Source organism: Pteropus alecto, unplaced genomic scaffold, assembly GCF_000325575.1.
Source record: "Pteropus alecto unplaced genomic scaffold, ASM32557v1 scaffold33, whole genome shotgun sequence".
NCBI lineage: Eukaryota > Metazoa > Chordata > Mammalia > Chiroptera > Pteropodidae > Pteropus > Pteropus alecto.
Genome location: NW_006435762.1, coordinates 7147208 through 7166458, shown reverse-complemented (window position 1 = coordinate 7166458; position 19251 = coordinate 7147208). Strand labels below are relative to the sequence as shown.

Below are 19251 nucleotides of genomic sequence, written 5' to 3'. Positions count from 1 at the left end.
GTAAATGTTTAATTTCACAATGGATTCAGCCTCTTTGGCCTAAGATCTGATCAAAAGTAAAATTAGAACATGTGAAAAAAAAAACGTTATTAGTTGTTCATTAGCTTGTTTGTGAAAAACATTTTAGATTCAAACTCAAGAAAAATAATTTTTAATGTTTTATTTATAGACAGATAAATGTGTGTGTGTGTTATACACACACAAATACGTATCCAGTCAAATGATAAATCAAGCATGGAAACTATCCCTAAGTAATATTTAGCATAGTCCACAAACATTGGTCAAATAATAGAATGCCAGTTTGTCTTCATATTGTCTATGTATTCTAGATTATAGCCAAATTTAACATGAGTGTTAAGAAAGGCCTAAGACCTCAAATTAATTCATGCTTGTTCTTTAATTAATATTTTGCCTGCCCACAGTCTTTGTTCAATTTCATTTGAAAAAATAACAAAAAAAAATCACTAATTATGTCAAATGTTCAAAGAAATGTCTTTGATGTAGAATTAAACAAAAGTTGAAATATTTCAGTGAAGAGCAAAGTTTTTCTGACTAGTGAATATCTCAGCTATTCATGCTGTTAAACCATAATCCATTTCAATAACATCAGTTTTATCATGTTACTTCTCTTCTTGGTGTTTCCACCTCAGTAGTGTTCGCTTTAGTTTGGCCTATTAACACTTTTACTTAAACTGGTATCAATACTTCCCAGATTATGAAAATATTTCATAGAATATATTGATAAAGTATAAAAGAAATAAAGAAAATAATTTTAAAACATATACTGACATTCCTAGGAATGCTTGACATTTTATCCCTTGTCAAAAATGATTTACTATTATCTATATCAGACACATTTTCTGCCATATACACATAAACTCCCAAGTAAACTTTATTACATTAAGTTGCTCAGACACTGTTTAAATTAATGCGGGATGCTGTGGAACTAATTCTGAAAAGTTGTAATGAGATGTGGTATAGATTCCAGAAAGCGGCTTAATTTTTATGATATTCATAGGCTATTATCCATTTCAGAGAAGGTAGCTGCTAGGAATTCTCTTGATATAGAGCCTCTTTGGACACACTGAGGACCAATAATTGAACCTGGAAGTGAGGCACTTGGAGGAGGAAGGATAAAATCTGCCCTTAATTCCCTAAAGAATGCCCTGGATTGGTGAAACATTATGCTTTATTCATTCACTGACCACCTATTGGAGAACCTACTATGTATCAGGCACTGATATAGGTTCCAAGAAAACATCAGTGAACAAAACAAACTATCTATCCCTCACATGTTTTCATGTGCCTTACATTCTAGATAGGAGAGATGGACAGTACACACCTTCAATAAATATAGAATGCTATAAATGCTGAGGTATCACAGGGTAAGGAACTAAGTAATGCATAGGAGGGCTGGAGATTGAAAATTTAAATAAGCTGACAGGGAAATTCTCTCTGTGAAAGATCATGACTGTAGCAGACTGTGCAGAGGGGAAAGTAGTAGGAGATGGAGTCAGTTGGTTGGAAGATCAGATTCTGTAGGGTCTTCTAGGCTATTACAAGGTCTTTGGCTTTTACCCAAACTAAAATAAGAAGCAAAGTGCAGTATTGTCTGACAGATTTTAAAGGATAACTGTGGCTGATATTCTGCAAAGAGACTGTGGGAGTAGAGAAAGGGGCAGAGGTGGAGCAAATATGAGGCTACAGAAATCATCTTAGATGGGACAAGAGTGGAGTCAGAAAAGTCAGTGAGATATGGCTGGATTCTGGCTATATGTTTACAGTAGAGACAACAGGATTTCCCAATGAAGTGCATGAATAGTATGAGATAGAGGAATAAAGGATGACTCCACCAGTTTTGGCCTAAAAAACTGGGTGAGAGGTAAGATGCCTGAGGTCGGACTGACTATTAACAAGTGAAAAGAGTTTGGTGAAGTAACTTGTGTTATGACATTCACATTATTTGTAAACAATCCCCTCAAAAAACTTTGCCACATCTAGTTTTCATTCTAAAGAACTATAGAGAGTGAGTGAAGCCTCACTCTTAGATAACTATTTAAGAATTGTAGTCTCTGAGGTTGGAGATATCATTCCACATACTGCCAAACGTTGCCAGAGACAGAAATCAGAAGGATAAATGTGGACTTTGAAAATCACATCAAATTTAACATTCAGGAAGCCAACAATGGTGGAAGAATAAGGAGAGATGCCATCTGAGCAGCAAAGTCCTCCAAGTCACTGATATGTGAGCCCGAGTGAGAAAGAATAGAACCAGAGAGTGCATGGTGGGGATGCAGACTCTATGAGCCTTAAAGAAGACTCTTTCCTTAGCCTTAGCTCTCCAAGAAGAAAGAGACTTGGGAAGACTAAGATTCTGGCACCCCGTTCTGAGGAGCAGGGAAAAGATAATACGTTATTACTTTTTATTGTACTGCAATCTGATCTAATATGGTTTTGTTACGAGAGAATAGATCCATATGTTTTGCAGTTTTTAAGGGTGCTCTTTACATGTTAACTAATTAAACAAGGAGGCCATGAGACTGAGATGGCCTTAGTAGTCTACATAAAGCAAACTAAAATTTAAGCCTGTAATGCCTCAAGGTTAAGAAATCAAAATGTATGGAAAATCAAGTACAAACAGCCAGATAGTCTTTCTCCAAGAATGTGACTATTTAAGCCATAGCCAATCGAATAATTTCCTTGCTTTGCTTTTGCCTCTTCTCTATAAAAGTCTTGCCCCTTGCTTCTTCTGATATGGGCCTCCTAACCATTTCTTGTTTGGTGCTGTCCTATTGAAATCAACTTTTGCTCAAATAAAACTCTCGAAATTTTTAATATGCCTCAGGTAATATTTAACAGACATAATATCTTTTGATTCCCACAATAACTTTTTTGAAGTAGGTAAGAGAGTATTATTATTGTCCCTGTTTTACAGATTGACAAAAGAAACAAACTAAACTGAGGCTGAGAAAGGTTAAGCAGTTGACCAAATTTCAAGGAGCCAATAAATTGTCTAACTGGGTTTTCCTGAAGATGTACTTATAAAATAACAGGAAACATTTTACCGTGTACACTAATCACAGTTCAAGGACATTTATCTGTATTGTATTTTCCTTTTAATTTCACATTTGCCAAAATAAAGCATTTGGCTGGGAAAGTGTCCTTCTGCTGAACTATCTTGCTTCTCAATACATCTGTTTGACTGAGAGACTCAGTTGGCCATTGTTTTACTCTGCTTCCAGGACGAGCTGCTCCAAAAGCGTGAAGCAAACCTGGCTGTAATTTACATGTCTGCCAGTCTAATCTCATTACCAGCAACTCTTTGCTGCAAAACTAAATAGACTCTACCTCCTCTATCTGATTCCAAGCTTGCAGAGTTATAGAGGACAGGATTAAATAACTAATAATATGTAAACATGTACTTAGTACAGAGCTGGCACACACATGCTCGGTAAATACTTATTGTTCAGGCCATTCTTCTCTGTGAAAGCAGTCTGCACTGCTTTCAGTATTCAATGCCAAGACTTCAAATCACCCAAGTGTACATTCAGTTATGCTTTCCTAAATCCGCTAGTCCATTGCTTTCAAAATAGGGCACCTGTGTTTTAACTAATGATCATCAGCAACCTATTCTAGAAAGGCCAAATGTACTTCTTTGAGATGGTTTTAAAAAGTGAACAGTATTCAAGTACTAGCCTTTAGGACAACTGAGTTGAGATCAATTGCAGTTATGTGATAAAAGTGGGGGAAATTTTTTAAATGATAGTTTAGGGGACACGTTAGGCACTTGATTACTAAATTCCTTGAAAGGAAGAAAAAAGATAGAAAAATTAGAAAAGAGAATTTACGAAGAAGCCTGGGGTGAAGGCAGGGGGAGGTTTAAAGGGACTAGAGGAGAATAAAAGGCAAGTGAGAAAAAAAAAAAAGATCCAAGAAGGGAAATTAACTGAGTTTTATGCCTGGCGCATAGCTTACTATGTGAATGCTTTCAGAAGAATGAATGACCATCTTTTTCAGCACTTCTCTAAAAATTATCTGTATGTATCTTCAATAAGAATAAGATGCAATTAAGATACTGAGGTTGAGAATATATATTACATACAGCACAGCAAATTGGTCTATAAATATTTTCTCAATTAGTACCATTTCGTAAGAAGTAATTATTTTGTGTACTTGTAAAATTCTCAAGTAATTATTTTGTGTACTTGTAAAATTCTGATTTCTTGTTCAGGTATGATTATTTTAAGGAACAATGCCTGAATGCAGTGAACTCTCCCAACTTGCATGTCCATTTCCAAAAGATTTTATTAGAATGGGTAGAGAAGAAGTTTACAGATAAAATTCAATTCCCTACATCTAATAAAATGTTTTAGAAAATTAGAAAAGGTCCAGAAAATAACTAAAACTATCAAGTGTCAATCTTAACAAGTTACATTAAATCTATACTTATGCTTTCCTCAAAAAATTCCCTAAGACCAACATCAGATAAATTATGAGTCTGACCTAAATACACTATTTATTTTTTAGGCTGCAAGAGATCCATAATCTCCAAAAAAACTAATAGGTTAGTAAAAATTTAGACAGATATAAATTGCTTTAACGAAGTAGTGTCTATAAGAACAACTATCTTTTTAAACATGATGAAAAATCTTTTCAGAAATTTCTGAACGCACCACATGACAACCTTAATAGCACCTTAAAAGATTTTCTCAAAGGGAGCTGAAAGTTGTTTTGCTGTAATAAGTGCTCTTCAAGACATTGACAACTTAAAGACCACACCAGAGACCATGGCCTTCTTTGCCAACTGCACAGATTTCTTGAGTTTCTTAAAAAGCTTTTGGCTAAATAAACTCTATGTCTGCAGACTATGGTTATATATTTGAAGCTAACAATTTTTATGATTTTATCTTTTGAAATATGTTTAGTGATTGGAAATTTAATACTGAACAGCACAGCCTCTTGAAAACTTCAGATTTAAGGACCCTCTTGAGCAAATTGAAGAATTCACTGAAAATAAAATTATTGTAATTTTAACAGACTTAGAATCTAATGATTAACATTCATGCTGAGATTTTTCTAGATGTTGGCTAATGTTAGCTAGCATGTGTCCTTAGATAAGTATATTTTAGTTTCTGTGATTCTTTATTATTGAAAAGTGAATAACTTTTAAAGTTTTCTTTTCCAACAGTATTTTATGCTTAGCCCCAGCACTATAATATTAGGAATTTTACATCTCTAAAGTATTAGATAAGATGTTTTGAGGTTTTTTTTTGTTTGTTTGTTTGTTTGTTTTTTTAGGGTTTACAATGAGTACATATGTATTAAAGTTTATGTACAATGCCACTCTAATCCCAGAGGTAAATACTGTTCTGACATCTTTTTCCATAGATTGATTCTCAGACTTTGTGCAAATGGAATCATACAATATGTACTCTTGTGTCTGGCTTCTTTTGAAAATCAAAACATTTTGAAATTCATCTGTGATGTTGAAAGTGTCAATAGATAGATCCATTTTTATTGTAGCCGGTTCTTGCACTTGGCGAATATCTGATATGTCTCAGAGGGATTTCTGACAGCTAATCTTCCCTGCCTTCAGTCTTTTGTGTCCTACTCCTGTGCGTTCAGTGAAAGTCTTGGGGGAAGAATTGTTAGGTTCATAACTGGCTCTGTGGCTGGGACTATTGGAATTCTATATCATCATGCCAAATCAAGAGGTCTGTTAAAAGTTCATTAGAAGTTTTGCTGATTTCTTTTCATCTATGTCTTTATGGTAAAGTCCTCCTCATCTTATAGTTCTGTTATAATTGAAGCTGTTTTTTCTTCTAGAAAGAAGTTATCACTTTCTGGATTTCAGTCTATTTAGGCTTATTTGCATCCTTTCTCTAAAGGATTTTTGAAAACTATAATTTTGTAATCTATCTCACTTGTTCTCATGGTTAAGGTCAGAGCAATGGTCCTCTACAATGTTTTACCTCCCAATTAAAAGCAGAAGTCCCATATGCAACATGCAAGAAAAGTAATGTCTATCCATTTATTTATTCATCAGGAAAAATTAATGAATAGTGTCTATGTACCAGATACTGGAAATATAGCACTGAACAAAACAGTCTGAATTCTCTCCTCTCAAGGAGTTTGCATTCTACTGGGAGAAAGAGATAATAAAATAGATTAGTTACATAATATGTTAATGGTAGTGCTAAAGAGAAAAAAAATAAAGCTCTAAAGGAGATATAAAATGTCAGGATGGGGTTTCATATTTTAAATATGGAGGCTAGGGATTTCTCACTCAGAAGGCAATTTTGAGTAAAGATCTGAAGACTAATGCTTCAAACCTATGACACCTTTCATTCAGAAACCTGGACACTGGGTAACTGGATCTATGACTTGGGAACTGCTCTACAGTGTACACTGTTCTCCTAAACTTCCAACAACACAAACTTCTTCTCCTATAATCAGGCATTCACAAATATAAACTAAGAGCAGTACAGATATTTTCATACTTAACTATCTTACTTGCAAATAACTAAGAAAAAGAATGTTAAATCACAATGTTGTAAGAGTGTACACAAGAATAAGCACTCCAATATACTGCTGTAATATTATAAACTAATATTATTTGACCCTAAAATTTCATATATCAGAATTCATTATACAAAAGTATAAAAAAAATTTCAAATTGACTACTGCATTACTAGAGACTGGAAAACTAATGACCACTTTACAACTTGCTGAGACCCAGCTGCTACCAAATACACACACCTGCACGAGATTAGAAAGATGAAAAGTAAGGCAGCATCTGCTGCTTCCGCTATGATAGGACAGCCATGGAGGTATTTGCTGGTACCGTATTCATGGCAAAGGAGTCATGATTTGTGGCTTTGTGGGTTTAAAGATGCAGGTTGTAAGGCACAACATTTTCCTGTGTATTATGGCTGAGGCAATGTTGTCTGAAAGTCAGTGATTCTGGTGATACCTTTGAGGTCACTAGAAATTAATAGAAGTGCTAGGGTTCCAGTATCAGCAGTCAGGCCAGAAGTTTCTTATCCCCAAGCTTTCTGATCATGCAGAAGTAGCAGTACTCTTAAAAGGCCTCTGTTATCATTCTGTTCTGTCATTAATGCTCTTGCAGCCCTTTCAAAGACTTTGTAACAACTAATCCCATATCAAAACGTATTTCTTCTTAAAGAGAATTGCTTGTTACATAAGATTGTCTAATGACTGATAAATAACCGAGCTGGAAAAGGGCAAGAGGTTATGTACAAATATATGCATAGTATTATTAGCAATAAGGAAAAAAAAAAAACTTTAAACAGTATATAAATGCTCAAAAAAAAAATGGCTAACAAATGGTAGTATAGCTATATAACGAAATCATTTTCTTTCTTTTTTCTTTCCTTCCTTCCTTCCTTCCTTCCTTCCTTCCTTCCTTCCTTCCTTCCTTCCTTCCTTCCTTCTCTCCCTTCCTCCATCCCTCCATCCCTTTCTCTCTCTTCCTCCCTCTCTCTCTCTCCTCTCTCCCTCCAACCCTTCCTTTCTTCCTTCCTTTCTTCTTTTCTTTCTTTCAAAGAAAAAATTCAAATGTACTGAAAAGTTGTATGTATATTACAATGAATTCCTTTATACTTTTGTCTAGATTCACTCATGTGCCAGTGTTATTACATATTTTTGAAATGTAAGGTATTTATAATATATTGAGAGAGAAAAAAATGTAGATCACTGTTCCCTTTTAGTAACCATATATCTATATGCATTAAACAAAGAAATATTTTCTTAGTGGTTTTCTCCAGATAGTAAAATTATAGATGATTATGTTTTTACATTTGCCTATGAGCAGTTTATAATTTTCCTACAAAGAAAATAATAAAACAATAAAAGGAACTAGATTAGTTCTGAGGAAACCTTTGGAAATGTACATAATTATTTTTTTTAATCTAAATTCCTAGTTCTAGGATAAAGTGAAAATGTCAGTTATCCTTATGGATCTTTACCAAGCTAGAGCATGTCACTTCATTTGGGATTATGCAATTGGGATTATACTTCATTAATTTCTGAACCTCTGAATACCTACTGCATATTATCAAAACTTGCATAATGTTTTGGATGATACTCTCTATATAGTTAGATAATGTCATTTTATTTCAAAAGTGACTAATCATGGAAAGCATAATTTATAAATTAATATCCTTCATTTGATTTCTGAAATTTCAAACTAAATAATTCTGGATTACTTGAGAAAGGTTCCTGTGGGGAAGGATAGCAGTTTTCATGCTGTGATTCTCAAACAGCTTTTCTTTATATTTCTCTCAAGTTTCATATCTATTTCAGTTTTACGTCTAGGCCACAGCTACCCTCAACACTTTTTGTAGTTACCATTCACAGTCCCAGATAAATGACTTGGAGGTGCTTCAGGGTGAGATGGCCATCATAGATGGATGTCTACAGCTACTCATCATGTTTTTGCCTTGGTAAACAGTTGTAAGCATCAACTACACTGCCTTGGAAAACAGTTGTAAGCATCAACACTGAACTTAAAATTGTCATGGTCTTATATTCATCAACTGTTATTAAATATGGCTTATAGATTTAGAGCTAGAATTTGTAAAGCATGATATAGGTAAATAAACAATAAACACGTAAGCTAACAACCTAGAATTCAGAAAAGCTTGGGAAACTAATTGCAGACTCTCTTATACATTATAAAGTTAAACAAACAAAAACAAATGAACACAAATAAATAAAGGATGAATTTATGAGTGAATTACTATATAAAGATTGACTGGAGCAATCACTCATAAAAATATTTGATACCTCTTCACAACATGTGCATAGTGTTTGACACCTGAAGATAATTCTTCCTATTTGATAATTTTCCTTAGGCTGAATTAAAATGATTTCTCTACTCCTTGCAGACATACAGAAAATTGTTATGATGGCCTTCAGAAGGATTGTTGTTTCATGTTAACACAGCTTAATTTTTTCTGCTGTCCAATTTCTTTTATCATCTTGGTCTTAAAATTATAATTTTTCAACTAAAATTATAGTTAACAGCAGTAACCGCGGAGGGATTAGTGTCAAGTTGTAGGACACTGAAGGCTATAAACTTGCAGGTGAAATTTCATATCAAAGGGAAAGAATAATCAGTGCCTTCCAGTCTTATCAGCACTGTAGATAGAGGTGTATTTCTGGAAAAAATATGCAAATTGTAGATCTTGCCATTTGAAGACATTTATTTTCAAAGTGAGGGATTGAACACTTATTTATTTTTCTGTAAAAATTCTAACTTTTAGGTGCATGTAGAGTTTGTTTAAAGCAGCATTTCTATGGCCATTTTAACAAAATACTTGTAAAATAAAAGATTCCAGAATAAAACAAGTTTGAGAAGACTGCATGTTCTATTTACCTCTGTATGTTTGCCACACACGGTAACATTCCGAAGGTTCTACTTAGTATACATTTTATAACACATGCTGGGAAATACTACTTTAAAGCAAGGTTCATTTACATGTTTATATGTTTAACTATTTGATATTATTATATCAATTTTTTTGTTTCAAATAACCAACTTTTTAGTCAAAGCATTTATTTCATTTGTTACTTTTTCCAAGAGCCCATTTAGATTTTTCATTTTAGATTTACATCTTTCCCTTTATTTTTTTAATTTTGTATATTTAAAATGTACAAAATCAATTTTATATACATATATATTGTAGAATAATTACCAAGATCAATATAATTATCTATTGTCTTTCTTTAAATAGCCATTCTAATAGTTGTAAGATGATATCTTATTGAGGTTTTAATTTGCATTTCTCTGATGATTAGTGATGCTGAACACCTTTTTATATACCTGTTAGCCATTTGTATGTTTTCTATTGAGTTGTATCAGTTCTTTATATATTTATGATATTATCTCCTTATCAAATACAAATAGTCTCAAACTTATGAAGGTTCGACTTACAGTTTTTCAACTTTACCATGGTAAGAAAGCAGTATGCATTCAGTAGAAACAATACTTCGAATTTTGAATTTTGATCTTTTCCCTGGCTAGTGATATATGGTATGGTACTCTCTTGTGATTCTGAACAGCAGCAGCGAGTTACAATTCCCAGTAAGCCGCTCATATACTAGCATAAAAGGTCAATACTTTACAGTGTATTCATTGTGCTACATGAATTTTGCGATTGTATGTTAATGTAAATGTTCAGAGCATGTTTAAGGTAGACTAGGCTTACTGATAATAATGGGTAGGTCAGTTGTACTAAATGCATTTTTGACTTAAGATATCTTCAACTTATAATGGATTTATTGGGACCTAACCCTATCATAAGTTGAGGAGCATTTGTATACTGTATACAAATATTTTCTCCCATTCTGTAGGTTTCTATTTCCAATTTATTGATTGTTTTCTTTGTTGAGCAGAAGCTCTTTACTTCAATGTAGTCCAACTTGTTTTATTTTAGTTTTTGCTGCTTGTGCTTTTGATATCTTAACCAGGAAATCATTGCCAAGATCGATATTAAGGATCTTTTCTTCTAGGAGTTTTATGGTTTGATGTTTTATGTTTAAGTCTTTTATCCATTTTGAGTTGATTTTTGTGAGTAGTGTAACATAAGGGTCCAGTTTTATTCTTTGCAATTGCATGTTTAATTTTCCCAACACCATTTATTTAAAAGACTTCTCTTTCCCATTGTATATTCTTGGCAACTTGGTCAAAAATTCATTAAATGTATAATCATGGTTTTATATCTGGGCTCTCTCTTCTGTTCCTTTAGTCTATGTGCCTGTTTTTATGCCAGTACCATACTATTTTAATTGCCACAGCTTTGTAATTTAGCTTGAAATATCAGGCGGTGTGATGCCTTTTTTTTTTTTTTAATAACTGCTTTGGCTATTCAGGGTCTTTTATGATTCCATGCAAATTTTAGAATAGTTTTTTTTTTTTTTTTCCTGTAAAAAAATGCTACTGGAATTTTGATAGAAATTGCATTGAATTTGTGGATTGCTCTGAGTTGTATGGCCATTTTAATACTAATTCTTCCAATCAAGGAATACAGGATATCTTTCCATTTATTTGTATCTCCTTCCATCTTCTTCATCAATGTCATAGTTTTCAGTATAGGCCTTTAACCTTTTTGGTTAAATTTATTCCTTAGCATTTTTATTGTTTTCAATGCTTCTGTAAATAGCATTGCTTGGTAAATTTCTCTTTTAGATAATTTGTTGTTACGGTGTAGAAACAAATTATTTTGTTAAATAACCAAGTGAACGATTTAAATCTAGATATTAATACAAGTGCAAAATAACTTGATTAAGGTGCCACATTAAAAACAAACAAACATGCAAAACAACAAAGGAGCTAGAATTTATAAAACTTATCTAAGGTATCACATGTCAATTTTTTAAAGCATAAAACCATGTCTTTTAAAATTAATTTTATTACTCATAAAAATTATACATAAAAAGTCATATTTCATAAGGGCAAAATATTACTATTGTGGTTATTATATAGATGATTAACTGATGATATTATTGGTTAGTTTTTTTTAATCAAAACATATTAAAGATCAGGTGGGAAAAAATGACAATTAATTCATCAGAGTAGATTTCATTTTTTTAATGGCAAAGTGTACAGTGCCGCATTGATGATGCTATGTAGATGAAACAATTTTATCTAACCTATCAACAATGATGAATCACTAATACTTCTCCTGAATGCATAGTCATCTTTTGATTCCTATAGAGGTCGGTTTACAATATACCAACCAAAAAAGTCAAAAAAACTAACTTAGCTAAAGCTAATTTAAGAATGTGATAGTAATTCTGATTGTGTGTATGAGTCCAGGCTAAATTTGTTAATATCTCATATTGTTTGCACTGCTCTTTATACTACAAATATTTAAATCAGCTGTCTTCTGAAATTCAGGGTTTTAACCAGAATCTCACTAAGACTTCCCTTGATATTTAGGTTTAAATAAAAAGGGATTTACAAAACTGTCAGTGTATACTGAACAAAAAACCATGTAAAACAGTAATAAACTGGAGAGATTGCTTGGTTTTAACACAAAACAATGCCTTGTAACCCTAAGAGATAGATAAACCTGCCAAAAGAATCACAATTTTAAATGTGAGACTTTATTGAAATAGTAAATTAGTGTAGGAAAGGATTTTAAATCAATTTATTAGTTGTTATGTTCACTTCACTTGACTACTAGCAGTAGAATCAGAAAGAAAAATAAATTAAGTAGAATACACTGAAAAGAGTTGGACTTCATAGTAAATAGGAAAGTACACAGAATTTTTCTCCTAAAAAAACCTAAACAAAACAAAAGATAAAAATAAGCTAACAAAAACTATATCATATATTGTATAAGACAAGTCAGTAGAAGAATGTTTCAAAGTCAATTTTACTTTTATATTTTATAGCAAGCAGAATAAAAATCTGTAAGGGCAAAATCAGATTGGTGTTTGCCAGGAACTAGGGATGAAAAGAAGATAGTGAATGCAGAGGAGCATGACAAAAATTTTAAAAGTAATGGAAATACTGTATAGCTCAGCTGTGATGATGTTTATGTAATTGCATTTGTCAAAATTCATCAAGCTATACACTTAAAATGGGTAAATTTCGTTATATGTAAATTATATCTCAATTTATCCATTGAGTCTAATTTAATAAAAAGAATACCATCCCAAGGTCTGATGGACAAGTACAGTAGACTACCATCTTCCATGATTGGGATAACACACAATTAATGAAGTTTGAACTAGTATTTGATTGAGGGCAACCATTATACTTTTTTTTAAAATCAAGCTTGTAATACAATAACCTGTATGTATCCTTTTTTCTCATAATTATTTAAAGATTTCATCTGATATATTTATGTCCACATCATGAAATTAGCAAGATCTTTTGGAGTCTGCAGATTATGAGTATCTAATATTCTGTACAGCCTTATACTATCTACAATTTAATAAGCACTTTTTGTTATAGAAAATATTATTCGGTGTAGAAAAATCATTTTGAATTTGTTTTTGTTTGTTTGCTAAATTATATGGCACAAGCCAAAACTATCTGTGGTAACAGAATCTAAATAAACTTAAAACATAAGGTATTGAAGACTATTAAAAAATATCTCTGTAAGTGAATTTATATATGTTCTGATATTGAAATTAAATTCTTTTTTGAAATAAACATTTTAAATATATATTTTGAATGCCAGTAATGGTAATATCACTTTAGTTAAATCATATAAATTACTGTGGGGTTGTATTTCCTTCAGTGCTCTTAACCTTTATATTTGTAAGAGTGTTTTTATATTTTAAAGAAAAATATATGCTATATTTTTGTATGCCAATATAACTTAAATTATCATGTATGCATAATTTAATATATAAAGATAAATAATTCTCATGTTTTAAAATTATATTTGGTATTGTTTGTTTACACTTGTGATAATCCTACCCTTCTAAATTGTCCAATGGAACACACACATACACATGCAATCTCTACTGAAAGAAATTTCCTTTTAATACAGATTCAAGTTTATTATTAGGTTAGTATGTAAACATTTTCAGTTATAGAACAAAAAGTTCCCTTCTCCAAACAAATAAGAAGGTACATCTGCCATGTCACTATTCATTATTTAGACACCATGCTGTACTATCAGATACTAATTAGGTTTAGATACTAATATTTTACAGTGTTCAGTTATAAGATGTGCAAAGACATTTTTAAAGCCATTATATTCTCACACATTTCTATAAATTTCATATTTCTATAGACAAATATTTCATAGATACGATACACCTTGAAGTTTATTTCTATTTACCCATAAATTTCAATGGTTACATATTTTCCAATATTCTCAAAATAGGAATATTGTAACACATGAGAAGGAAAAGATAACTTTTAAACTAACTTTCCACAATTTCTGGATACTGGAGCTCATAATTTCTTATTTACAAATCACCCACTTATTCAGAAATATCTTAACTTCCCAAGGGAGACATCTGCCCATATCTTCTTCTTTTGAGTTTTTCCCAGGCAGATGAGAGAGTTAGAGGACTCAGAGCAGTACACAGAGCAGAGGAATTCACTTACAGATTTGAATATAATGTAGGGCATGTATATTGGGGTTTGGCTGATTTTATTATTGTATTGTATTGTATTGTATTGTATTTATGTTATTTTAATTTAATTTAATTTTATTTTAGGTGAGGCAACCCTTGGTTGACCTCACAGACTGCAAAGACTTTGTCAGCTTACAATCACTTATTTTTTAATTTTTCATGGTTATAGCACCTGGTCTTCCTAAGTGGTCTCCCATCCAAGTACTAACTAGGCCCGACCCTGCTTAGTTTCCGAGATCAGATGGGATCAGGCTTGTTCAGGGTAGCATGGCTGTAGACTTGGCTGATTTTAAATATAGAGATTCACCCATTTCATCTTTTATAATGTCTTCTTTATTATACTACATATGAAAATATCAATGAAAACTATTAAACTAGGGAATACTTTATGAAAGTCATAAAATGTTAGTTTGTACTACATTTCAATGAAGAATTATGTCTAATCCAAAGCACCGTTCATTATTTCTTTTTCTAATTCAGTTTCTGTGACACTTATTGGAAACTCTGTGGGCATAAAAAGGTCATTTCTAATATACACCAACAGCCTTTGGGATTGCAAGGAAACTACCCACCGTCCTGCAGTGGTGGCACGGTTGCTTTAATTCTGAAAAATAACATACATCATTTTATCTGCAGTAAAAGTCATAAAAAAGAATGTAGAAATAAAAGTATAAACTCTACTAATAAACAAAAAAGCTTTGCAAAATTGTTTAAAACAGATGAGAAGTGACTAACTTTAAAAAAACAACTCTAGTGAGACATCACAAACTTACATAATTTTTTTGAAGCTATTTCATAGGAAAATGCATCTTTTTCTTTTCTATGTTTTTAAAAATATTTTCTAAATATCTTGAATTTAGTTTTCCTTATATTCTAGGAGTTAGACACAGATCCTGCTCTCAGGGGGCTTAAGCATAGTTAAAAACATAGGACAGGTCCCCAAATTACTCAAAATATGAATGAGGGGGAAGAAATCCAAAAGTAATTAAGTTTACCACAAAATGTCAAGAATGCAGAATTGGGAACCTGGGAGCTAAATTCAATTCTTAAGAAACAAATTTACATTCATACATATATTCTATGTTTGATTTATACCTACAACATAACCATCACAGCGTAGTGTTTGAGGAATTTTAGACTCTAAGAAATTGGGTGAAGGCATATTGATAAAAACTCTGCAACAGATCATTTCTTAAAAACACTTATAGATGGTTTTATGCATATTAAAAAAGAAACTAAATATCAAGAAATGCCAAATTATAGAGGAAAAAGTCTGTTTTACATAATCATTTTATAAAAAAAAAACACAGTTTATCTTACCTCTGCTACCAGTTGCTGAAGAGATGGTGAAGCTACAGAATACAGACTTGAGTTACCCCTTATGGGACTATGGAGACTGACATAAGCCACAGCATTTCTCTGCAGAACCTTCTTGAAATCCTGAAATCAAAAAACACACAAAAACATGTATCTCTAACATAAATGAAAATAACAGATTCTATTTAATCAGTTATATATTAAATAATAAACACTTTCTACTTAAAATCATTACATTATATAAGTATTTTTTTTAAAGGAATATCATACTATTTAATAGCATGCACAAAATCATAAAAGCATTTTAAATAAGGGTGGTGAGAAGTTACATATAATATGATAAAATATTTTAAAGTGTGTTCCTGAAAAAAGTCAAATTTTAAGATAAAATGTTCTTAAATGGTTAATATACAAAATTCATCTTCATAATACAGAACAGAATATTTGATCTGCTGACAGAAGTTAATTTTATAGTCTATGAATTAGAGAACAGACATGGGAAAACTACTTCAGTGATTAATAAACCATCCTTTTCCTTTGAAGCAATGAGATAACTTTTACACAAAGTGGCTCTTTATTCTAAGCAAATTGAAGAATAATACAATTGTGTTCCCGCACATATTACCCAAAATAAAACCTGATGTATTTCACACACATTAGTAGCATAAAATGATTCAGTAGAATAGGTTTTACACTTCTCTGCTAAATCCTAGTCCCTAAAATTAAAGGCCAGTGATCCTATTAATAAGGTACAACTATAATTTTTCTCCTGTTCTTGAACAAATGAGTAATAACCATGGTGGCAGTTCTATAGAAATATCCTAAAAACTATATTACTTCATGTCTTAAGAACATGTATTTTTTTCTTCTAACATTATCAGAGGAAAGACTTCAAGGACTTGTATACCTAGCAAATCAGTAGTTACTTCTGCTTTATGTTGCATATTCAGCTATGCCTCTATAAGAGAGGTATAAATAAAATTGATTTAAAATTAATATAGTTATTTCTGCTTTATGTTGCATATGCAGCTATGCCTCTATAAGAGAGGTATAAATAAAATTGATTTAAAATTAATAAGTATTTTAAATAAAGAGGAACAGTAAACTTTAAGTTCAAATATTATGCTTCATACATAATATATTTTAAAAGTCCATTGTTATGCAAGCACTATAAAAAAAAACAGTTCCTATTTATACACCAGCACATAGACACTATCTATATATTAGTCCATTTAATTCCCAAGAGACTCTCACGATATAGACATTAGTATACTCATTTGAGAAATCAAATCTTGTCTAAGACCACATGTTTTATGGCAGAGAAGATTTGAACTCAGACTTCTTTAACTGTAAAATCTATAGTGTTTCCATAATAGCCTGAATGAAAGTTCTTCACAGAAGGAATGATATTGTTTGAAGAATCTCTTCAGTAAAATATAATAATTTTCCTCAAGGATCAAGATCAGTATTGAGTCAATTCTATAATAATTCTATCACTATAAACTATGTTTTAAAGTTTATTGACCAATATCACTTAATCTTTTTAATTACACCTGTGGATGTCAAGGGGTTCTTATGCAAACAAAATTAAATAGGACAATATGACATGTCAACAAGTGCTTTCCTCACTCAACTTCACCAGGAAATATATTTAGAGCATAAGCTTGTTTCTGTGTAAAAGAAAATGTTTCTCATAGAGATTTGATAAGAGTAGATAGAACAGGAAAACTAATAGTTTTCTAAACTCTTCCTCAACTAGATAGTTACAAAATGACTTCATAAATTGTATTGAAATAATATTCTAAGATATAGTAATTTACAACAGTATATTTGAAAAGTTAACAGTCAAATCTATATATTATTCACCATTTTCTTTACTCAAATATCTTTGCCCAAAGAGTCACAGAAAAAGCTAGAAAGTTACTGAATACATCATTAGTTGTCAAATATGCATACATACATAAATATTCTAGGATAAAGGGAACTAATATTTTTTTAATAGGAAGAGCCTTTTCTAAGATAAATATTTTTTCCTATTGATGTTCACATTATAGTAGTAATTTTAGTATCTGTTGATTGAGAAAATATAAAATCACCAAAAGGTAAAACAGATTTAGCAAAATTTAAAAATAAATTTGTATTTTATTAAGCATAAACATATCTACCTAATTTAAAAATATTATTGGTCAAATACATGCAAATCCACATTATTGATTCAACTCAAAGGCTATGATGCTTGATGCTCAAATATATTCAAGGACTTTTTGCAATAAACTTTCTCATGCACAGGAGTTAAGGATATTTAAGCTGGGAACTACAACTATTAGACAAACTTGCTTTGAGAATGTATTTCAAATATACATATTAATTTAACATTAACATAATTTTTTGTGAAAGTTACTAGACAGATATCAAAAAGATTATATGATATAATAGAATGAATTTTTGGAATTTGGAAAGAATCTTGAAGACATTATTTTAAAATGTGCCTTATTGTTATAAGGGAAACTAAAACTCTTTTCTTTACAATAAATATATTATGATTAATTAAAATCAGCCCAGATCACAAATATATTCCCCAAATTGTTTTTTTTTTAACTTATCTACATCTTTAACATAAGTAATTTGGAATAGAAGTTTGAGAGGTTGTTTTAGCTATTGCATTTTCCACCTTACTAAAAATTTGTCAATTTAAAAAGGTTCTTTCAGCAATGGAATTTATTCATCTGATTAGTTCTTTTGAATATGGAACAAGCATTCACACCATTAATTTACATATGGAAAAGCATTCCAATTTGTACTGTATGACTCTTGATATATTTTATGCTGCAATTTTTTTTATCTGTTTTGACTTTTCTTTCCTTCAAATTAAGAAGACACTTGTTATATTCTTCTATATTCTTTTTTGATATTTTCTTCGATATTCATAGATATTTGATTTTTTTTAAGTGCTTAAATAAAAAATGAAATGAGAATTTGTCATTAGATATTTAAGATTGTTTTCTCCAAAGCTGAGGTAGTAAGTAAACTAAAATGGTTTTGCTTTCATAGCTAAAAATGCATAGTTCTTTTCTATGTATTTCCATTGCACCACTTTTTTAAAAATTGTAAAAGTGAATAGAATATCTAAGTTTTACAATGATTTTGTTATTGTTAATCTGACATCAATCCAATTATTATTTGTCATATTCCATTAAAAAATTGCAACTATGAGACACAGACATGACAGAAACATCTGAAACTTAAATATTCCAGTGTTTTCTAACCATGGCCTGTTCATTTGGACAAAGGCTTCTTAAGGTATGTAAGTAGATAGGTAGGTATGTAGCAGGAAAGAAGGAGCAGAGAGATAGAGGTGCAAGAGGAGAGGAAGAAGTAGTGGAGGGAGAGAAGAAAAGAGGGAGGAAGAACGAAAACCACTGTTTTGAGTCAAGTCTCTATATTGCATAGCTAAGCTATAATGCTAAATTTATAAAGATTTAATAGAGGAGACCATTCCGTAATCTCAGATAATTGCAAAAACATTTGAAAAAGTAAGGTAATGGTATATAACACTTGATCCTTTCTTGTCTTGCCACTGTCTAAGGAGATACACAATAACCAGCTAAAAACTATTGTGGTTACATGAGAGTCTATATATAGATACGGAAGCAACAAGAAGAAGATGGTTGGCAGATCATACACAGTTCACCGTGGTCTCACTCTAGTTTCCTTTCATTCTTATGAGTGATCTCAGCAACCTGACAAACATGACATACTGGTTGAGATACACATTCTTGTCTTTGGCTTCAACAATTTTATTTTGTC

The 19251-nt window shown here is 31.4% G+C and overlaps 1 protein-coding gene and 1 pseudogene across 1 annotated transcript in view; both read right to left on the bottom strand.

The window, feature by feature from the left end:
• The window catches only part of NAALADL2 (N-acetylated alpha-linked acidic dipeptidase like 2), a 799198-nt gene that overhangs the window by 258017 nt on the left and 521930 nt on the right, over positions 1–19251 (bottom strand). The window contains exon 9 of the mRNA XM_006910847.1: positions 15448–15567. Within this exon, the coding sequence (XP_006910909.1) occupies positions 15448–15567 (120 nt within the window). The remainder of the gene's footprint in view (positions 1–15447; positions 15568–19251) is intronic.
• LOC112479079 lies at positions 14288–14406 on the bottom strand (annotated as a pseudogene).